The sequence below is a fragment of the Tursiops truncatus genome, chromosome 11 (genome assembly GCF_011762595.2).
Source record: "Tursiops truncatus isolate mTurTru1 chromosome 11, mTurTru1.mat.Y, whole genome shotgun sequence".
Taxonomy (NCBI): domain Eukaryota; kingdom Metazoa; phylum Chordata; class Mammalia; order Artiodactyla; family Delphinidae; genus Tursiops; species Tursiops truncatus.
In genome coordinates this window covers 15,942,229-15,965,729 of record NC_047044.1, presented here as the reverse complement: position 1 = coordinate 15,965,729, position 23,501 = coordinate 15,942,229, and the positions used below count along the sequence as shown (strand labels likewise).

Sequence of the window (23,501 nt, the reverse complement as noted above, 5' to 3'; positions counted from 1 at the left end):
GTTTATATTTTCCAGCCTGTAAAATTAGTAATAGTTAATGAATTTTAGATTGATTTCTTAATCACCTCTCTAACTATTTTAACTCTAAAATTTTTAGACAAATATTTCATGTCCTGGATCTCATGAAAATGGACATGGTCAATTTTACAATTAGGAGTCTGAGACCACATCTCCAACGCCAGTTGGTAGATTATGAGAGAACCAAGTTCCAAGAAATTTTAGAAGAAACTCCGAGTAAGTACAATATAAGTGTGTATATATATTGAAATTGGGTGAAAATATGATATTTTTATTTTTCATATCTTAAATAGTATCACTAAAGACTTTGGGCATTTCTGTTCAACATTTTTTTAACTTCTAAAATTGACATCATAAACTTATAGCTATTGACTCTGACCCAGGAACTGTGCTAAGCACTAGTCACTTTTTTTTTTTTAATTTATTTATATTTGGCTGCATTGGGTCTTCGTTGTGGTGCACGGGCTTCTCACTGCAGTGGCTTCTCTTGTTGTGGAGCATGGGCTCTAGGTGCACGGGCTTCAGTAGTTGTGGCATGCAGGCTCAGTAGTTGTGGTGCACGGGCTTTGTTGTTCTGCGGCATGTGGGATCTTCCCGGACCAGGGCTCGAACCCATGTCCCCTGCACTGGCAGGCAGATTCTTAACCACTGTTGCACCAGGGAAGCCCTTCATACATTTACAAAACAAACAAACAAACATTTATTAAGCACCTCCCGTGTCCCAGACACACCTTGGGTGCTATGGATAGAGCAAAACAGAATAAAGCTGCTGCCCCCAAGGAGCTGACCTTCTAGTGGGCGTGACAAACAAAAAACATGTATTGTCGGATGTGTTATTAAGTGCTATGAAGAAAAATAGGATAAAGGGACAGATAGTAACGGGACAGCAGTGAGGGTAGGGGGTGATTTTTAGATGCGGTGGACTGGGAAGGCCTCTCTAATAAGTAACTATTTGAATGAGGAAGGAATGAGGAATTAAAGGAATGAGGAAGGGTCATAGGAAGATGTGAGAGAATAACATTCCAGGTAGAGAGAATTGCACATACAAAGGCCCTGCAGCAGGAACTTGCTTGTGAAATTGGACAAACACAAGGCAGACTGTGTGGCTGGAGTGGAGTAGGCAGGAGAGAGTGGTAGCAGATGAGGCCAAGAGGTAGGCAAAGGCAGGTCACAAGGAGCCTTGTTAGGAAATGAGAGTAATTTAGGTTTCATTCCAAGTGTGATGGGAAGTCACTGGAGCATTTGAGCAGGGAAGCAATATCTGATTTTGATTTTTTAGGTATACGCTGGCTCCTGGGTAGAGAACAGATTGTACAGGAGCAAGAAGGGAAACAGGTACCAATTAGGTGGTATCGCAGATGGTGGACTGGTCCAGGTTGTAGTGGTGGAAGTAATGAGAAGAGGTCAGGTTCTGGCTGTATTTTGAAAATGGAGTAACAAGTTTTGCTGAAAGTTGGATGAGAGAAAAAAGAGAGTTGAGGGTGACTCTAAGCAACTGGGTAAAGAGTGATGCCTGTTAGAGAGATGGGAGAGGCCAGGGAAAGGTGGGAGATGGTATGGAGTCAGCATTCAGTTTTAGTTGTGTGAACTTTGAGATCTTGTTTGACATCAACATGAAGATGCCAGGAGGCATTTAGATATGAGACTAGAGTTCAGAGGAATGATGGGCACTGGGGATATACATCTGGGCATCATCAATATCTTTATAGTGGATAAAGCCATGGAACTGGATAGTAGCTAACATGTATAGAATGCTTACCACATTCTAAACACCTTATCTGTTTTAACTGATTTAATCTTTACCAAACTTGGGGAAATTACTCCCCATTTTATGGATGTGGAAACTGAGGCATAGAGAGGTTAAATCACTTCCCTCCACAACACAACCTGTGAATTACAGAGCTGGGACTCACCCCAAGCAGTTTGACTCCACACTCTTATCCACTCCATGCTCTTATCCACAGTATTACACTGGATGAGGTTACCTAGGGAGTGAGTGTAGATACTGAATGGGCCTGACCTGGGACCTCTAGAGCATCTAGAGCTTGAGAAGAGGAAAAGGATCCAGCAACAGAGACTGTGAAAGGGTAGCCAGAGAGGTGAAGACAGCCAGGAGAGGGTGGTGTCCTGTAAGACAAGCGAAGAACGTGTTTGAAGAAGGAAAGCACGATCAGCTGCGACAAGTGCTGCTAAATGGTCAAGAAAGATGAAGGCCAAGGCTTGACCATTGGATTTGACCGTGTGAGGATCCTTGGTAACTGTGATGGGAGCAGTTTCAGTGGACTAGTGGGCATTAAGACTGGACTGGAAGAGACGTCAAGAAAGAATGGGAGTAAAGGAAGTGTTACCTCATTGAATCCCCACAATTACTCAGTGAGAGAGGTACTGTTATTCCCTTTGTTTCACAGGTGAGGAAGCTGAGATGCCAGATGTTGGACAGCTGGCAAGAGGCTGGTTAGCTGGTTCCCTCATTGGCAAACCCTTGACAGCAGCCTCTGGGCTTTGGTTAACCACAGTCTAAGGCTGGGTTAGGTGATGCACCCACCCCACCCTACCCCTCGTGGACTGAGCTTTTCTGTCAAGGTGGTCAATATGATAGCCTCATGTAAACAAAGCCAAACAGATGCCACTTTAAAAGGGGCTCCAGCAGGCTGGAGCCTGTCCAGGGAAGAGGGCATGGGCCACGGAGGGTGACAGGAGGAACAATCAGTGAAGCTGGGCCCATTCTGCTTGATAACAGGGAGACTCAGGTGGGCCATGAGCACTGCCTTCCCTGTCGATAGTGATTCAGGGCTTTGGTTAAGCTCTGTAGGGCAGACTAGGACACATGGGAGGGAAGCAGCAGACAGCCAATTTTGGCCTTCCTAGGAGCTGGAGCTGCTGTTTTAACTTTGGAATGGGCCTCTCTATTACTGATAGTAACCCATGCTAGCTAACATTTTGTTTGAGCACTTATTGTGTGCCAAGTCCTTACTATGTACCAAACACCATACGTTTATTAGCTTATTCAAGCTACACAAGTCACCCTATGAGGCTGGTGCTGTTATCACCTACTGTTTATAAAAGAAGAAACTGAGGTTAAGGTATTTACCCTAGGTGACTGCTAGTAAGTGGTAAAGCCTGGATAACCCAGCTATGTCTGCCCCAAAGCGTGTGCATTCAACCACTATGCAAAACTGACTCTCTCCAGACAATGTATCGACTATCTTGGGGGGATTTGCAGAGAGAGCTCTAGCGTCAAGTGACAGATATGACTAGATGACTTCTAAGGATCCTTCTACAACAAAAATTCTATGACTTCAGAGCTATATTGTTTTGGCTTCAAAGGCAGAGAGGGATTATGGGACATAGAACCCTACATAGAACCTGGATCTGAAACCTGAACTATGATAACCACATTCTTAGCAGCATTTTCCTGAGATTCATTGGTTGGTTCCATTTGTGTCCCTGTATATGTGTATGTACACATGTGTGCAAATGTCTTCATGTCGTGAGTCAAGATAGCCTGTAATCTTGAACAAATTCCTTACTGTAGGGTTGAATTACAGTTTCATTCATCTCAAATGATTTGTTTCTCTCCTTAAAACCCAGGCTTAGTGACTTATATTTCATTTGCACCTTTCACATTGACTTGGATATTTCCAGAGATTTAAGAATAGAATAAATCCAGCTGTACAAGTAGGTCATTGTTGCCCAGATCTAAATATGTTCCCAGAGAAATCAAGAGTCCAGGAAGCAGAGTGTATGTCAACTATTAATTATATCCTCAAGTCACTCTGCCAAAAGTCGGCCACTGTGCCCTAGTATCAAAATAAGAGTCTTACAGTATTGCACAGAAGGACAAAAGTGTTGGATTTTTGTGTGTACATGATTTTTATAAAATAATTATTCAGAAAATTAATACAGAGAAGTACTCTGGGTTTCTTAATTGACTCCCCCCAAAATTGTATTTTGCCAACAGAGAGATTTTATATAATTGCCCTATTAAAATATACCCAAGAAAACCTTAGGCAGTGATTGGGTGGATGTATTAAATGTCAACAAAGTAACCACATTAGATCCAACAACTAAATTATCTGTAGAAAGAATGGCACATTACCCCTGGGGGGCTGGGCCACAAGTAATTTTTCAGATACTCAGAAAGAAAAGGTTTTATTTATTTAGATAATCTCTTATATCTGATAAAATGTTCTCAGGAACTTGATTTCATGTGGTTCAGAAATCCTTATGGGACATAAATGTTTTTCAGAAATATATAAAACTGCATTATGATTGTCTTTGCCTGGCACCCAAGGCATTCAGGAAATATTTATGAAACATTTTAGAGATGAGCAAGCTGATGCTTAGCAACGACCTGCCCAGAGACAGAGCCACACAACTGAGAAGTAGCGGAGCTGGGACTGGAAGCCAGGTCTCTCATGGCCAAGTCAGGAGTAAACCAAGCTGCTGCTTTGGCTCCTTTCTTTGGATTTTTAAATTTGGTGTTATATCAGCTGGGGTATATCGCAGGCAACAGAAACTAACTGGCTGATTTAGCAGAAAAGGAAGTGAATGGAAGGAGTGGGGCAGTTTACAGAAAAGCGAAAATACCTGAGTCTGCGCAAGGCCAGAAACTGGGAGGGCATCAGGAATCTGGGGAGGAAGAAACAAGGAAAAGTTCCGAGCTCCGTCCTCAGATGGTTAATGTGCACTTCAACATGGGCCATCCTTGAACGCTGTGGTCATCATTCAGAGTCCTAGGAAGGAGTCTGATGGGCATATGACTCAGCGAGGCCAACCCCTGGTCAGGGAGATTGCCTAGTCATGGGACCTCTAATTGATGTTCACAAAAAGAAAGCATGGAGTGAGGGAAAATGATTTCTCAAAATCAGTACCAAAAAAAGGGAAGGTGAGGTGTTGCTAGGCATAAAAGAGTGGATGTCATGGATAAGAGAACTACATTCTTCTAACTGAAAATTGGGGTATTTGCTCTGAATATTTTCCAGAATATTGAAAATAGAGGCCATCTAAAGCTTTGGACAACATCAGGGACTCCCATCCATGTATTCTGCACCATTCTCCTAGTTTATTGAATGGTGCCTGTTCAGAATTGTACAGACCAAGAGCTAGCCTGGCCATCCCCCAAGTCCAGGATGTAGAGTCATTGCCTTTTTAAGGGTCACTCAGGTTTCATGCTTAGGTACCATATTAGAAGTCGGGTAGAGATGGGAATTGTATTCCTTGATGAATCAATACAGGGATACCCTTGATGCATTCATCTCAGAAAGCTCAAATACTAAACTCATTCATACCAAACTGGCAGAGTTCACAGAGCATTCCCTGGACTGATTTCTCTGAAGCACTAAATAGCACAATCAATGGCTTTTACGTAATGTAAATATTTACATGTGTGTTTTGTGTTGATAAAGCTTTATGTGACCTTATCACATAGGTTGTTTGCTAGGTTTTTGCCTTAGACTCAGTGACTTAGTTGGCCAACCCATAACCCATATCTTTTTAAAAAAACTTTATTGAAGCATTCAATACATAGAATAAAAACACGCCAACTCTAAGTGTATAGTTCTGTGAGTTTTGACTAAAGAATATGCCCATGTAACCACCACTAGAAACAAGAAATAAAGCATTTCTGTCACTCCAGAAAGAATCCTCAGGCCCCTTGCAACCAACCTCCCCCCATCGAGGTAAAACTGATATAATTTTTATCAATGTAGATTAGTTTTGCTTCTTTTAGAATGTCATATTAAATGGAATCATACTGTGTGTTCACTTTTCTGTCTAGCTTCTGTCACTCAACATAAGGTTTTTGCTATTCATCCATGTTGTTGTGAGTATCCATAGTTTATATTATTGAAAGTTATCCTATTATATTGTAATCCTATATGATTACATACCTCATTTATCCATTTACCTGTTGATGGACATCTGTGTTGTTTCTGGTTTTAGGCTACTATGAATAAAGCTTCTGTGAACATTTGTGTACCAGTCTTTGTGTGGGCATGTGTTTTCATTTTCTTGGATAAACACCTAGGAGTGGAATGGCTGAGTCATATGGTAAATATATGGTTAATTTTAGAAAAAACGGCCAATTATTTTCCAATGTAGTTGTGCCATTTTATACTCACCATCAGTGTATGAGAGTTCCAACTGCTTTACATTTTCACCAACACTAGGTATTATCAGTCTTTTAAATTTTACCCTATATATATTTATAGAGAATGTGAAAGTATCTCATGTGGTTTTAATATACATTTCCCTGATGACTAATGATGTTTAGCATCTTTTTATATGCTAAATGGCCATTTATTTATCTTCTTACGTGAAGTGTCTCTTCAAATCTTTTGCCCATTTTTAAATTGGGTTGTCTTATTGATTTGAAGAGCTCTTTATATATTGTGGAAGCAAGTCCCTTGTCATATTTTTGTGTTGTGAAACTTTCTTCCCATCTGTGGCTTGCATTTTTCATTCTCTTAACCCTATCCTTTGAAAAGAAGAAGTTTTTTATTTTGATGAAGTGCAAATAATAAAATTTTCTTCTATGGTTTGTGTATTTAGTGAATTGTTTACAAAATCTTTGTATATCCTAAGGTCATGAAAATTTTTTTTTGTATGTTCTAGAAGTTTCAGACTTTTAGGCTTATGAATCATTTCAAGGCAGTATATTTCAAGGTTCAAAATTTTCCATTCATATATCCAATTCTAGAACTATTTGTTGAAAAAGACTATCTTTTCTCCTTTGAATTGCTTTGGCATTTTTGTTGAAAATCAATTGACCATACATTTGTGATTCTATTTCTGAACTCTTTTTTTTAAAATTGAGATATAATTTACATACCATAAAATTAAATTAAAAAAAAAAATTAAATTTTAAATGTGTATAATTCAGTGTTTTTTAGTATTTTCACAAGGTTATGCAACCATCACCAGTATTTAATTCCATAAGATTTTCATGCTTCCAGAATAAACCCCAAACTCATTAGCAGTATCTCCTCATTCCTCCCTTCCCTTAGCCCTTGACAACCACAGTTCTACTTTCTGTCTCTATGGATTTGACGGTTCAGGACATTTCATATAAATGGAATCATATAATATGTAGCTTTTTGTGTCTGGTTTCTTCCACTTAGTATTATGTTTTAAAGATTTACCCATGTTGTAGCACATATCAGTACTTCATTCCTTTTTATTAGACTCTCTAGTCTTTTCCATTGATCTATATTTCTACTCTTAGCTGATACAACGCTATCCTGGTTACTGAGGCTAAGTCTTGAAGTCAGATAGTGTTAGCTTCCAACTTAATTCTTTTTCAAAATTGTTTTGCCTATTTTAGGTCCTTTGAATTTCCATATGCATTTTTAATTAGTTTATCTCGTTCTGCAAAAAAGCCAGCTGGGATGGTGATTGGAATTATGTTGAACTGACATCTTAATAATGTTGAGTCTACTGATATGTGAACTCAATATCTCTACTTAAATCTTTAATTTATTTCAGCAATATTGTTTTAGTTTTGGTGTACTGGTCTTGTAATTTTTTAAAATTTATTTAATTAATTTATTTTTGGCTGCATTGGATCTTCGTTGCTGCGCACAGGGTTTCTATAGTTGCAGTGAGTGGGGGCTACTCTTCGTTGTGGTGCACAGGCTTCTGATTGCAGTGGCTTCTCTTGTTGCGTGCAGAGCACGGGCTCTAGGTGCACAGACTTCAGTAGTTGTGGCATGTGGGCTCAGTAGTTGTGGCTCGCGGGCTCTAGAGCACAGGCTCAGTAGTTGTGGCACATGGGCTTAGTTGCTCCATGGCATGTGGGATCTTCCCAGACCGGGGATCGAACCTGTGTCCCCTGCATTGGCAGGCAGATTCTTAACCACTGTGCCACCAGGGAAGCTCCTATTTTGTTAAATTTAATCTCATTTTATGTTCTTCTGGTGTTATAAATGTTATTTTATAAAACTTTTTGTTTTCTAGCATATAGAAATATAATTGATTTTTGAGGATCAACTTTGCATCCTGAGACCTTGCTAAATTAACTTATTAATTCTAATAGCTTTTTGGAGTATTCCTTAGGTTTTTCTATAGTATATACAATCATGTTGCCTTTTATTTCTTTGGATTATCTTATTGCACTGACTGGGACCTCCAATCAGATGTTGAATAGAAGTCATGAGAAAGGGCATCCTTGCTTTTCTAGCAGAAGAATGTTTATTGTTTGAGCATTAAATATGATGTTAGCCGCAGCTTCTCATAGATGTCATTTTTTGGGGTTAAGGAAGTTTTCTTCTATTTCTAGTTTGTTGAGATTTTTTTTTTTTTTTTTTTTTTTTTTTTTTTTTTTTCAGTACGCGGGCCTCTCACTGTTGTGGCCTCTCCCATTGCGGAGCACAGGCTCCAGACGCGCAGGCTCAGCGGCCATGGCTCATGGGCCCAGCCGCTCCGCGGCATGTGGGATCTTCCTGGACCGGGGCACGAACCCGTGTCCCTTGCATCGGCAGGTGGACTCTCAACCACTGTGCCACCAGGGAAGCCCTGTTGAGAATTTTTATCTAAATAGGTCACATATTAAATTTGTTCCCATGCTTTTTCTGCATTTACTCAATTGGTCATATTTTTCTTCTCCTTGATTGTGTTAATGTGGCGAATTAGAGTGACTGATTTTTTTTCTAGTGTTAAACCAAGCTTGCAATCCTGAGATGTTTATCCAATCACTTGGCCCCGGTATATTATCTTTATCTTATTGCCTTTCTAATGCTTCCTTAAGGATTTTTACATCTGTATTTATGAAAGATGTCCCGCTGTAATTTTCTTTTCTTATAATGCCATTGCTTGGTTTTGGTGTCAGAGCAAAGCTGCCCTCATAAGATAAATTAGGAAGTGTTCCCTCCTCTGCTTTCTGAAAGAGTTAAAACACCCTGTGTCTTCTAGTTTGATTTGCATGCACAGTGTGTATTAGTAAACATTTTACTGCATGACAGTTGAAGGGAAAGATATCTTCAGGCATATAGGACCAAATCAATTTGTCAGTCTAAAGGAGACTTTAGACTCAAATAGTCTAAAGGAGACTATTTGAGTACTTAAGCCCATGGTTACCTCCAGAGATGGTGAATTAAATAGGAAACCTACCGGGTCTCTCATGCCAGGTATAGAGAGCAGAGGTTTTTTGAGAACCTACTAAGTGACAAGTACCACTGGAAAAACGTTTGATTAGTTTCCAACGCAAAGGGGTTTGCCAAGACAAGGCCAGATATCTCACACACCTATCAGGTTGTGCTGTGAGCTAAGTCAAGGGAAAACTATATAAAAAATAAACGTCATAGGCTTGGACTCTCAAGGAGTCTCATTTTCGTATCACTAGTAATATTAAAGGCACATGAACTATTTAATAACTTTTTTTTAGTAAATAGAGAAGCTGGTTTTCAGGTCAGCTATTTAAGAGAAATGACAGCCAGATCAAAAATCCAAAGGCAGATGTGCCTCAAGAAGGCAGTGATAGGGCTTCCCTGGTGGCGCAGGGGTTAAGAATCCGCCTGCCAGTGCAGGGGACATGGGTTCAAGCCCTGGTCCAGGAAGATCCCACATACCGCGGAGCATCTAAGCCCATGCGCCACAACTACTGAAGCCCGTGTACCTGGAGCCCGTGCTCCGCAACAAGAGAAGCCACTGCAATGAGAAGCCAGGGCACCGCAACGAAGAGTAGCCCCCGCTCGCCCCAACTAGAGAAAGCCCGCGCGCAGCAACGAAGACCCAACGCAGCCAAAAATAATAAATAAATTAAATAAATTTATATAAAAAACAAAAAGAAGGCAGTGATAAGGATGGGTCCATACAATCAAAAAAGGCTTCCTGGGCTTCCCTGGTGGCAGTGGTTCGGAGTCCGCCTGCCTATGCAGGGGACACGGGTTCTTGCCCCGGTCTGGGAAGGTCCCACATGCCGTGGAGCGGCTGGGCCTGTGAGCCGTGGCCACTGAGCCTGCGCGTCCGGAGCCTGTGCTCCGCAACGGGAGAGGCCACAACAGTGATAGGCCCGCGTACCGCAAAAAAAAAAAAAAAGAAAGGCTTCCCACAGGAAGAGACTGGACCACTGAGGACTGGCAGGATATGGACTGAGAGAACCAGAGATAGTTTCGGCGGGGTTAGTCCAAGACTTCCTGGCAGGAAACAGGAACGTATATTGGTGGGGAAGTGCTCTTGGGCCTCCACTGCCCCTGAGAAATTCTTAGGTAAATGCACCTGTAAAACCATTGCCTATTGTTCTGTTTCTCTCTCCTGGTAGATAAGGAGGTTTTTGAGTATAGGGACTGTGTTTACTCATCTGTGAATTCTCTGCACTTGGTATAGTATCTGGTGTATAGTAGGTGCTCAGTTGTCATTGAAGAAATGAATGGAGAGGCTCTTTTCCATATGAAAAACCAAGGGGTACCAGTGCCTCATAGGGTTGACCTCGATTTTGGAGCCACATAGAACAGTCAGTGTACTAGCTTGTGGGAGTGAAATCTCAGCGGATCCCTTAGAGAAAAGCCCATGTTTCCCCCTAAACTCATGCTCTTTCTGCTTTACCAGTTGTACTCAATTCTGGCTACATATTAGGATCACCTAGGGTGTTTAAACACAGATGCCTGAGCCCCATCTCAGACTGATCAAATCAAAATCTCCAAGAGCCAGTGCCCAAGATCACATTTCTTTCTTTTTAAAGTTCCCCAGGTGATTCTACAATCAGCCAGGATTGAGAACCTCTGCTACACTGTTGCTTTTGTTTGAGATAAAGAAATGGGCTTTTAAATCTGTCAGCTGTAAATGATTAAGCTTGCAGCATAAATGCTTATTACCGCCATATTGTAATTATATCCATGATGGTTTCCACTGTTTCTGTCTGTTGGGTACCTTTTAAATAAAAGACTGCAAGTCTTTTATATCTTTATAAACAGAACTGGGAAAACCAAGAACAACATTTGGCAACTGAGGAGAAACAAAGTTGTGAAATTCTGGAGGTGGTGTTGCTTAAGTGTGGCAAACTGAGCTGTTCATAAATTACCCCTGTTTCCAGGGTGACTATTTATTTTGTTCTCTGGGTCTTTTTAAAAAATCTGCACCTGTGTTCAGTCTGCATTTTTAAGCAATCTCCACCTTATAAATTCTACCAAATACATAATTTTATAAGAAATGTGGTATAAAAAGCAATTTATTTCTAGGGGGAAACCTTAGAACTGGGTCTGAAGTAAAATAAAGTGTGCACACCAGCATGCTGGGAAAGGCATAGCTCTACTCAGACACTCCGAGGAGGGGTCTGGAACCCAAAAATGTTTAATTAATCATCAATGCCTTTAATCTAAATACCTTCTCTGCACAACACTCAAGGTCATGTGTGAGCTGGCCTGTCTATCCATCTGATGCCGTCTGCTGCCACTCTCTCTCCCGCCTAGTTCTTTATAGACCAGCAGTACAGATTTGCTTGTAGCATCCAAATTACCATATTTTCTCACTATTCCGGGTCTTTGTGTGGGCTATTCTCCTATCCTGGCGTGACAGCTCTTTCCTCTGTTTGCCTTGTATCCTGAAGTGTCACTTATGGAGTTCCTCTTACAGCCTGTCCTGGACAGCCTCTCCTCCCTCCACTCCTGCTGTGTCGTCTAGTATTCACTGTATTCTGCTGTAATTGTGAGCTTACAGGTCTGTCTGCCCATCTGGACTCTAAGCTCAGCTCCTTGAGGGCCATGGCTGTTTTGTCATTCATGCCCAGCACCTAACCTGACATCTGTCATGTAGAATGCACAAATGAAGGAATCCATCAGCTGTAGGACAAATATGTGGCCTTTGTACTTGCAGGTGCTCTTGATCAAACTACAGAATGGATAAAAGAATCTGTACATGAAGAATTACTTTCTCTTTCTGAGACTGCTTTAACTCCCGGGGCCAAAAACAGCTCCAAGCCAAGCCTGAGCCCTACATTGGTGCTAAATAATAGTTATTTGAAATTGTTACAGTGGGATTATCAGAAAAAAGAATTACCAGAGGTGAGTGATTTTTTTTTTCCTTCACTCAAGTTTTCCAGTATTCTAATTCTTAAGTTCAAACTGTGAATCCGCTGGTCTGTCTGTGTTGCATGTTATTTAATGACTTTACTGAAATCAGATAAAAATGGGAGTTTGGATGTAACATTGCTTATTTTACAAGTTCATGGTATTGAGCTTCCCTTACTATTTTTACATTTTAAATAAACATGCTAGACACTCATGACAGATGGAGCACGTCTTCAGGAACTGACAGAAAAGCTGAATCAACTGAAAATGATTGCCTGCCTGTCCCTAATCACCAGCAACATGGTGGGTGCTATGACAGACGGCCTACCTGAGCTTGCAATCAGGGTAAAAAAGATTTCAGCTGTTCTACTTGAAGGCATGAACAAAGAGTAAGTTCCAAGCATTTTTATCTGCTTTGCCTTGTATTCAGGGTCTGCATGTGTTTCAGAGAATGTAAATAACCTTGACATCTGGATGTGATATTCAGGACTGTGCTTTTGAGAAGCTTAGCTCACACCTTCTTTTAGAATTTCTTTTAATATCACTGAAGGCTTAGATGTCCCATCATAGGAAAGGAGAGGTCTTTTCCATAACAAGTGCCAGGGTGAGTATAGTGTTTCCGCTCAGGATGGGTGTGTGCAAAAGCTCTTCTTTGACAGTGTTGTGGAAAAAAACAACAAAATGCAGAAATCCACCATGCTCAGTGTTTAGAACGCCCTATCAAAGAGGCTTTCCGATTCAGTTGTTCCAACTCCATAGGTTTTCTGCCATGAAATGTTTACCAGCTTCACTGACCCAGCCTCTATGAAATCTTCACAGTGGTGACATCTCTGTCCTTCAGAGATGCTCTGCAAGTCCAGTGTAAGTTTTGTTTTTGCCAAATTCATTTCCCAGTATCAAACCTTCATTGAATACTAGAATCCCATTTCAATTTTGCATTTAGATCATCCTATTGGGAATCCTGTCCAAGTTAGAAAATTCCTAGTCTTAGCCAATGGCCAGATGTTTCCATGGGTCTTATATGGGTCAGCTCCTCTTGCTGGTTCCCCTTTCAGGTGTTTTCAGGGACTTTATTCCTCTCTTTGAAGGGAGATACACCCAACCTCCCATCCTCCTGCCCATTACTTAGAGAGCACATAAATGACTTGATAAAATCCTAGAATATTAAAAGCCCAAAGAAGCCCAAGTGGTTATAGCATCCAAAGTTCTCATTTTGACCTGAAGCTCAGAGAGAGAATAGGATTTGCCTTGGGTTGCACACCAAGAAAAGGACAAGCCAAGGCCTGAACCCTGGCCTATGTCAAGGCCCTGCCCTTTCTACTGATCCTGGTGCTAACTTGCCAGGCTCTTTTATTTCACGTTCCAGGACCCAAGACCTGTAATAAAAAGAAACCTGCTCTGGCTCTGGTTTTGCAATAGATCTTATTTTAGCATTTTCCCACACTGGGTAACCATTATTTTCCAGGAATTCTAATTTATTAAGCCTTTAGTGAACCCCCAGTACTGCTTAAGTATTAATATAAAGCACACAGCAAAATGGTTACTAAGAGGACAGGCTTTGGGGTCAGGCAAACCAGGGTTTAAATCCTAGCTATGCTACTGACTTGTTATGTACCATTGAATAAGATCCTGAATCACTCTGAGTCTCACCTCCTCATTTGTAAAAAGGGAATAATTGTACCTACCTTAGGGTTAATGGAAACTTAAGATGACTGTGTGAAGCACTTAGGGCAGGTGTCTGGCACATGGTGTAAGTGCTTGATAAACGTTAGCTTTTAATAACTACTTAGTTGTTAAGTCATCTTCTTTATAGTTGTTTTGCCTATCTGATTATATTATTGTTTTGTCTAATTCCCCCCACCCCATCCCCCCATCTCTTATCCTTTAATTCCCATTTTGCACAAAGTTGTCTTAAAGACCCTTTCTGACTAGTGAGCAGCAATTTTCCATCATCATTCCCCAATAGTGCGGATCCAACAAATGCTGTTTCTAATTACACCTTTTTCCTTACCTGTTAAATAACCCACCACTAACTACTTTTTACAGTTTTCTGGACTGTATATATTTGGGATTACTGATCAGTTACTTGAAAGTAACAATGCGAAGGAGTTTCTTACCTTCCATCATGATAGGTCAAGAGTTTTAGGTAATTTGTCTTCATGGTATTGGCTTCTGAATATCTTCATTTCTTGTGTTTGATTGGTGTTAGAGATTTACTGCTCAGGCGTGGATAAAGGAATTGATCGTACCTCATTTTCCAAGCACATTAAAAAAAAAAATCTGTGAATGAATCCACTCAGACCAGAGGGTTTATTTTAAAAAGTAAATAGGTTACTTTTTAAAGAACCTACTCTTTCCCTTTCTGAAGATGGGGTTGCAGACTTATTTTCAGGGACCACATTTTTCTGTCTGTGCTTTCCTATTTAAACATTACCCACAGAATTGAGTGGTTTTAAGCATTTACAAGTCTGCTACATATAAAGGATGGTTGGGAGGAGTTACTATTTTCTAAGCTCATTCTAATAGAGGTAATTATTGTCTGTATAGGGAAAAATTGGTAGACATTTGAAATAAGTTGGTATACTTTTAAAACAACAACAACAACAAAAATCCTGCTAAATAAAAACTATCCCTGATGGGATTTTTGTTTCATGTTTTGTAGGACCTTTAACTTGAAGGAAGTCCTAAATTCTATCGGTGTTCAGACTTGTGTCGAGGTAAACAAGACCCTGATGGAGAGAGGTTTACCTGCTCTAGATGCTGAGGTTCAAGCTAATCTTGTAGGTCAATTCTCAAGCATCGAAGAGGAGGACAATCCTATCTGGTCCTTGATTGGTGAGTCTTCATGTTTTTATTGGTTTCTGCTTCAATTCCAATTTGCTTTACCATGCTGGTTTTGGCTAATGTTAAGTGTCAGTCAAATTTTAGTCTTAAACAGATTACCTGCTTCTTTTGGTGAGTGAATAAATATTGAAAATATGAAGAAAGCATTAATATTTTCAAAGGTTTGGGACTCATTGCTGCTTCTGTGTGTATATGTAGCAGAGTGGGAGGATGTTTCAGAGCCTTCTACCTTACTACCCAGCCGATAGGTTTCTATGAAGAAAATAACATCATGCTGCCAGTAATGTTAAATTCCTAGATCAATAGAGCAATCCAAACCAGCTGGCCGTATGTTCACAGAAAGTAGACACTGGCTCTGCGGGAAGCAAACCTGTGTGAGCTGAGGCCCCTATGTTGGTCAGGCTTAGAGAGACAGAGAGTTAAAAAGACCCTGCAACTGAGAGGCATAGTGGGTAGACTTTTTTTTGTACTTGATTGCTAGGAAAAGGAATATCTTAAGGTCAAGTTGTATTGGTGAGTTGGGGAGAATGTATCAGTTAGGACTTTTTCTATTACTTGTGACAGAGAACCTAAGCTTCTAAAGTGGCTTAAGCAAAAAGGGAATGTATTTGCTCATATAACAGAAAACAGCAGGGTGGGATTGGCTGCTGGGACAGCTTAATCAGAGCTTAAACTATGTCCTGGGTCCTGGTTTCCCCACTTTGGTCCCTCAGCACTGCCTTCCTCTGGGCTGGCTGTCTCCATGGAGAGTCTCTTCCCAACACAGCAAGATGACTTCAGCTCCAGCCTACATCTTTCTGTGTTTAAGTCAAGCCAAAAAAAAAAAAAAAGGAGTCAGTTTCCCTCCCCTCTTAGCTCAGACGGTGACCCCAGAATTGAGTCTCATTGACTCCAGAGGGTGGTCATGTCCCATTGTTGACTCATTCATGGTGGCCAGAGGGGAAGAGACTTAAACTTGAGACGTGTTCAATTCCTGGTGAGTCAGCTTTACCTGTAACACCTGGTCTGAAACTAGGGAAGAGATTGTTTTCCCCCAAACAAGATCAGGGTGCTGTGGCCTTAAGAAGGGAAGAGGGTGATGTGGAACACAAAGCGAGTGTCTACTGCAGAGGGTGAGGAATGGACCAGACAGAGGAAAGAGTGTGGCATTCGAATATACTAACATTCCAGGACTAATCTGCAAGTTTTCAAAGTACAGCACTGACTTCCCTAAGAATACAAGTACTTGCTATTATTTAGTTGAGGCTCTGAAATAGTTTCTCTCATTCTTATCCCTGGGGACACGGGATGCTGGAGATCTAGGCCACCCAGGCCACTTAATAGCTCTAGGCTTCAACCCCGCCCCCAAGAAAAGAGCCGTCTGGTGTGTAGCATGTGGGCTGCTGAGGGGTGACGGGTGAAAACAGTAACACACACAGCATACCTGCAGCTGCCTGTGGCTGAGCCCTTCCCTGCGTAACCTTCACTGCTGACATGCATCTCATGGCTCATAGTCTCCAGCTGAACGCCAACAACAGGGAGACGGTGTTCCCCGGAGAAAGAGGGGCAGGCCGTCTGCAGTCTGCCACGTACCAAGAGACCCCCCACTAGTGCACAGGCCTCACGAGGACGGGGTGCATATTTGCTCACTGCTATTTCCCTATACCATGCTGGGCCCAGAGACGACCTTTAATAAATATCTGTGGAATGGGTGAATGCATGGAGACTTAGAGCAGTTAAGTAACTCTCACCTGAGGTCGCATAACTAGCAGGGTGCAGAGTATGGCTTCTTCCTGAGCCTCTCTGACTCATATTCTTTTTTGTTTTGTTTTTTTTTAAACAGAAGAAATTTATTTTCTTACAGTTCTAGAGGCTGGAAGTCTGGGGTCAAGTTGCCAGCGTGGTTGGGCTCTGGTGAGAGCTCTCTTCTTGGCTGGCAGATGGTTGCTTTCTTGTTGTGTCCTCACATAGCAGAGAAAGAGAAAGAGAAAGAGGAAGAGGAAGAGGAAGAAGTGTAAGAGAGAAAAAGAGAGAGAGAGGGTGGGGTGGGGTGGGGAGAGTGACTCATATTCTTAACTGCTCTAATGGGCACTACAGTCAAAGCTGGAGCCCTGCTGCTCATTGGCAGCGTGGCCAGAGCATTGGGTGTCCTCCATGCCCTTGCTTTAGATCAGGGAAGTACTTGCAATGTCAAGGGAGAGGGAAGCTGGGGTCCAGGAGATGCCCCACCCCGAGGTGGCCTCTTAAAATCCAGTCAAGCAACTTTTTTCCACCCAGCTCTCCCCAGTCCAAGTTTCCTGTTCTTTTGCAAACTGGAAGTATTTTGTAACCTCATTCAAAGTATTGTTGCCTAGCAACATGAATGACTCACTTGAGCGTCCCTCCCTGGGCTCTGGAAGCCAAGGGCACGTCTTTGGCAGGGGCTCCATTTGGCTGCTCCTAAATGGACAGACGCTTCTGTCACCTTAGTCTTGGCCTAAAAACTGTGACTCATCCACAGAGGAGATAGAACCACTTGTCAGCATAATAACAGTTTTGAAAAAGTTTCATTCTTTAAACAGCCTTGTGAAAAGTGTTTGGACCGTATCTGTGATGAAAATAGACCCAGCTTCTGAGAGTCGACCAGCCAGCCTAACGGGGAATTTAGCAGACAGTTTCCTCTTAATTCTCTGCCTGCAGAGAAGCTGGAATACATTAAGCACTTAGAGGGATCCCTGGGACAGAAGAAGGGCTCCAATTTACCCCTGCCTTTCCTCCCCTGTAGTTCATGGTACCCACAGTCTGCCTTCTTTTGTTCTTAGTTGATGTGCTATTTGTCTACAATGGAATTACAACTCCTACTGTGTTCTTAGCCATTAAAAAAGGTAATTAGAGAGGGAGTTTTCCTTCAAACTATTTTTTTTCCAAATATATACCAAAACCATGTAAAAATGATTTATGGATTACCTGCTGTGTAAATTATTTGCATGCTAATAGCCACCTACATTTTTAAAAAGTAATTTTCAATTATACAAGTGATACATCCATGAATAATTTCCTCTTGTTGACAAATTATGGATAAGGCCCAAGTCATCTTTGACTGCCTTCTCCAGCCCCCATTCCTCTCTGGCTCCCATTGCTTTCAGTTTGGGGTTTATCTTTATAGACCTTTTTCATTCCAATCTCACTTTAATTCAAGCGGCATTTATGACGTGCCTGCCACATGCCAGACCAGGGATATTATAAGACAAAAAAATAGCCCTGACCCTTAGAAAGCCCACCGTCTAAGAAGGGAGAGATAAATTCTCAAGTAACAGTAATATGGGATGATAGTGTAACAGTTGCTAGGAAAAGCCACAGAAAGGAGGTGACTTTAGCATCAGCATTGAAGTATGCTCTCGACTTGTGCAGACATGAGGTGAGGTGGAAAGGCATTCTAGTAAGAGGAAACAATTTGGGCTAAGATATGGACATGGGACACTGGGGACTTTGAGTTCTAGGTCAGGTCTGGCTGAAATGTGTGATTTTTGGGAGAAGTGTTTAGAGATAAGTTTCAGCAATATAGTTATCTGTATTCGATGGAGTGTATTTTCCTTAGTAAACTTCCTTATTTGTGAGATTTCTGTTTCCAAAGCCAGAGAACATCCTTGGAGCAGCATGGGCTGGGGCATTTCAGGCTTGTCCAGTACCATTTGTCCAATACCACTGCAGCTTCACTTATTTATGCATTTGCGTGCTTTTGTGAAGTCGTCTCAAATGCAGATACACTGAGGCACTGAAGCAGGAAGAATGGAGAAGGTGGCAGTGCCAGTGGGGTGGCCCTTCCTTAGTGACTCCAGATTGTTGCCCACATGGGGGGTGATCATATAATTTATTTTCCACCCCAGGACACTTTTGAGAGTGCTCTTTTTAATTATGCCAGGACAGCAGGTGTCAACTTTAACTGTCCTGTGAAAACTCGGATGTGGGCTCACCCTTGCCATGTGGCAGTTTGGGCCCCCAAGTTTGCCAGATCTGTAGATTTTTCAAGAAGAACCAAAACTTTGATTTTCTATATGAAATCCCCTCGTTTTAAATGACTTCTCTTTTTAAAAAACACTACGTGGACCAAACTGGCAGTGCCAGTTTACAAACTCAGCTTTAGGATACATAATTAAAATTATGGACGTTGAGTTTTTGTAAAAGATTCCCCACCCCACCCTGAAAATGCTATGCATGTTTTGTTAGCTAGCTATTACTGCATAACAAATCACCCCAAAACTCCATCTGTCATTGCTTACGAGTCTGTGGGGCAACTGGGTAGTTCTTTTGATCTTGCTGGACGCACGCGTACATTTGTGGTCAGCTGTGGCTTGGGTGGGTAGCTCTGCTGATCTTGCCTGGGCTCTCTCAGGTGCTTGGGAGTTGGTTGGCTACAGGTTGGTCTAGGATGGCCTAAGATGGAACAACTGGGCTTCCCTCAACATGGTCCCTCATCAGGCCCAGGCTTGTTTACATGGTGGTGGTAGGCAGAGAGAGTGGGTTCAAACAATGCCTCTTGAGCACGGAACTCACATACCAGCACTTCTGCCACATTCTGCATTGGCCAAAGCAAGTCGTAAGGCCATCCCTGCTCCAAGGCATGGGGAAACAGACTCCAGTCTTTGATGGGAAGAGCTGCAAGGCTGCTTTGGAAAGGGCACGAATATAGGGAGAGGTCAAGAACTGAGAATGTTGCTGCAATCCACATACCACAATTACTGTTCTCATTTTTCAAAATCACGTGCTTTAATAATGGGACAGATAAAGATGCCTTCTTTTTCCCCAGAAAAACGAATCCAGCTATACATGAAAAGCCTACTTTGTCTGCCAAACCCTCCAAAATGCATGCCTGCCGTGCCAGGAGGCCTCACTGTCGTTCAGCAGGAGCTAGAGGTGCTAGGCTCGCAATATGCAAGCATTGTGAATCTCAACAAACAAGTGTATGGACCATTTTATGCAAATATACTTCGAAAGCTGCTCTTTAGTGAGGAAGCCACGGGGAAGGCGGAAGCTTCATCATCTACTAACTAAAGAGGAACTGACATTGGATAAGAGACTGGAAGCCCAGCACTTAGGTACCCAGTCTGTTTCCATCAATGGCATTTCAGATGCGGCACGTTCTCAGTCCTGTCTGTGGCACAGCGTTAGCCCGAATCTGTATAATTCAGTAATATTAGCATTGCAAAGACATGCACGTTGTAATGACCCTGTTTGTGCACTATCTACAAGTCCAAAAGAGATGTTTTTAATGAACAGCAAGCAATTTGTAATTAATTATATTACCTATATAATACTTGTAAATGTTTTCTTAAGCATATATATCTGGCTTATTCATTCAACCTGTAAGGAGTTGTATTTCACATCAAATCTAATGATTTTTTTAACTTTGGTACAGCTTCTTAAAGGGTTGAAAGTTGTGAACATAACCAAGGGGATTGATGTTCTGAATAAATGATATGAAGTAAGGGATAATCGTATTTTAAATGTACAATTAAATTTTATTAATGTGTAATAGAAGCTTACGTAGTATAAGTCCTCAAATTCTACAAATATACCAAATCACACTTTGTGATACCAACTGTCAGTATTTGTTTAGAATTTCAATGTATTAAATACATTTTAAAGCTACATACAAATTTTAGGTAAAACCTCCCTTGTTCATTTAGTGAAAATAGAAACAAACCCCTTCTAAAATTTTATTCTAGAGGGTGGATTCTTCTCACTTATCCTGCTCTCTGAGGGAAACAGTTTTTGCACACATCTCTTCGTGAATGTCCCTGCATTTCTCAGGCCACTGATAAGGTTTATATAAGATTTTAATATTTTTACATAAGGCAGGAGTGGTTTGAATTGTTTTACTTGTAAGAAGAAAAATTGATAAAACAAGATCCCCATTCTCAGTGAAATTCATGTCTGAAAAAGAAACAGTTGAACTCTGGAATTTTTAACCATATAATGTGCTAGCAAACGCCTTCTGCGCTGTTTAAATTCTTACCTGCTGTGACCAAGATGCTCTTCCAAGTATCATCATCATTTGCCACTCTTATGCATTGAATTAAACTTTGCCAAGCTGGCACTGGTTGTCAGGATTCTAGAGAAATCTGCATACTGTCCTGGAATTACATACTTCTTCCGAAATGTTAAGTGAAGCACTACCTTTTGGATGGACTCAGCCTGGAAAGTGCTTTATTTGCATGAAATGCATTTTGATTGTTTGGTTTTCTGAGGACTCATTGAACCTTAGTAATTTGATGGGGAAGAGTGGGTAGGAAGTAAAAAATAATGCTCCTTTCTTCCTCTCTTCCTCACCACGACCTTCACCATTATGGTGCTACCTAATTATTTGATAAAGTTCTAGGAAATGATTGTGTGAGTAAATTATCTCCGGTCTTTACATTTTGGAGGGATCTGCCAGAATTCGAGGAAATTTTGAAAGTCAGTTTTTTTTCCTCATGTGACCAATACATAAATCAGCCATTCTGTCCATTTGAGCAGCTGTGTATAAATGGAATTTTACTGAAGAGCACATCATTGGTCTCACCCATTGTTTCCCTCTTCCTGTATTTCCATTCTGCCTGTTTCCTATGCTTAGAAACCAAAAGGTGCTGTAGATTTTTGTTTTCATTTTTTCTTACGTTGAAGTAGTTTTCAACTGTGTTCACTTTGGGGCCTGGACAGCAGGGAGGGTGTGACATAGAAATGTAATGTGTAGCATAACTTTTTGTTGCTTTCTGAGGTGAACTGTATATTTAACCAGAAGACCAGGTGATACACTTTTTTATTATCAGATTGGAATCCATCTGGTATTCTTATATACTTGATTATACTGAGTTGCCAGCAGGAAAACAATGTGCAAACATTTTTTAAAAATGCATTTAAAATGAAGGGCATTCTGCCTTTTTTTTTTTTTTTTTCTAAGTGACAAAGTAAATCTCAATGTCTGAAGTCTGGATTTAGGCAACTACATTTATTAGGATTTTAAAATCCTATCCCTTAGCGTGTTGTTTACTTGGTTTTTACTGAAATGTTTACTTCTACTTTTGAGAATTTTCTTAACATGGTCTTGTTTTGTAATGTCAATTTTATTAAACACCATACACACATTTTCATTCTTCTTCTGCTAAAACATGTATTGTGTGCGCTAGTCAAATTTTAAAGCATTAAAAATTATTTCAAGATAGCTGGTGTCTCTTTGTTTTCTAAACCACCTTTGGGTAACTCAGGGCTGGAATACTGCACAGTCTTTATTGCAGTTGTTTTAGAAGGATTCTTCTGCTGATCATCAGAGCCTCACAGACATCAGGTCATGTTCATTCATTCATTCAGTCAACAGATAGCTATTGAGCATCTACGGTGTGCCAAGAAGTATCCTAGATCTTTGATACACAGATGACTAGACAGACACTGTCCTGAAGAAGTTTGTAACCTAATAAGAAGGATAAACTTGTGAACAATTGCAATAAAGTGTAATTCGGGCAATAAAACACATACACGTGGTGTTAGAGGAAATACTGCCAGACTGTGTTTCGTGGAGGTCACCCTTGAGCTAAAGCATGAAGGGTAGGCAGGAACTTGCCAAGAAAGGGAAAGGCACAAGAGGCCAAGTGCACAGTGGGTACGACGGTGTGGAGAAATGGTAAGCCAAGGGTCCAGCCTATAGAAGAGGGGAAGTGATGAGAGGGGAAACAAGCAAGGTAGAAGGCTTCTGGGATGTCATGCTCAAAAGGGAGGGTTTTGTCCCGAAAGAGATAACCATTGAATCTTTTGAAACAGGAGAAGGTTACAAGCAATTTATGTTTTGGAAGGATTGCCCTGGCAAAGAACACTTGCTGTTGGTGCTAGAATATTGTGTTGTGTGCGTATGTGTATACGCATGAACACATGGCACAAGAGTCCATGTAGAAATGGACTCTAGCTAACAGAAGCAGAAAGAGAGTTTATTGGAGAGGTTTAAGTACCTCATGGAATCTGTTTTACCTGGGGAACTAAGCTTGGAAGATGGGAAGAACCAAGGCAATGCAAGCATAGGACCTCAGCCAAGCTGGATTCAGAGATTGGTTTCTCAATTGTCCTTGCTGCTTTGCCTCATTTGCTCAAGATTTAAAGTCTCAGATATCAACATTCAGTTGGAAGAATCTCTATCAAGGGCCCAGGCTCTAATTTGCAGGGGATGGAACAAGACAGTAGCTGCCCCTTAGACTCCTGTGTTCCCACCAAGGTCACCCAACTAGGGATTTCTTCCAAAAAGGAAGGATCAGAAAGAGAAAAACAAATCCACTACCATGTGCACTCATGAGGTCTTTAAAACTTGAATGGGAGAAATGTGTGAAGAGGTCCCCCAATCCAGTATCGCCTCTAAGAATGACACGAAAAGATGATTCCAGGAAGGGCATAGTCATTGAAGTCAACCTTTATTGGTGTGTGTAGATGAACTGCTGAGCAAAGCCTCAGCATAACCTTATTTCTCAAACTGTAGTTCAAAGTTTAGGGAAGGTTGGTGTGTGTGTCGCGGACCCTACTCCATTCAGCCACTTAGAGACCCAACTTCCATCCATCTTCTAACTCAATAGTCCCTGAAACCTTCAGCGTCTCCTTAATCACTCAGAAGATAAGGGAAAGAAAAGGATCACCCACTTCTACTCATGGTGCATTGGGCAG

At 41.2% G+C, this 23,501-nt stretch overlaps 1 protein-coding gene across 4 annotated transcripts in view; it reads left to right on the top strand.

Moving 5' to 3' along the window:
• The window catches only part of TCP11L2 (t-complex 11 like 2), a 41,821-nt gene extending 19,798 nt beyond the window's left edge, over positions 1–22,023 (top strand). For all 4 annotated transcript variants that reach the window (XM_073788240.1, XM_019918324.3, XM_004314100.4 and 1 more), the window contains 5 exons: positions 98–234; positions 11,827–12,014; positions 12,228–12,409; positions 14,683–14,855; positions 19,630–22,023. In XM_073788240.1, the coding sequence (XP_073644341.1) occupies positions 98–234; positions 11,827–12,014; positions 12,228–12,409; positions 14,683–14,855; positions 19,630–19,874 (925 nt within the window). In that variant the 3' untranslated portion in view covers positions 19,875–22,023. The remainder of the gene's footprint in view (positions 1–97; positions 235–11,826; positions 12,015–12,227; positions 12,410–14,682; positions 14,856–19,629) is intronic.
• Positions 22,024–23,501: the final 1,478 nt, after the last annotated feature.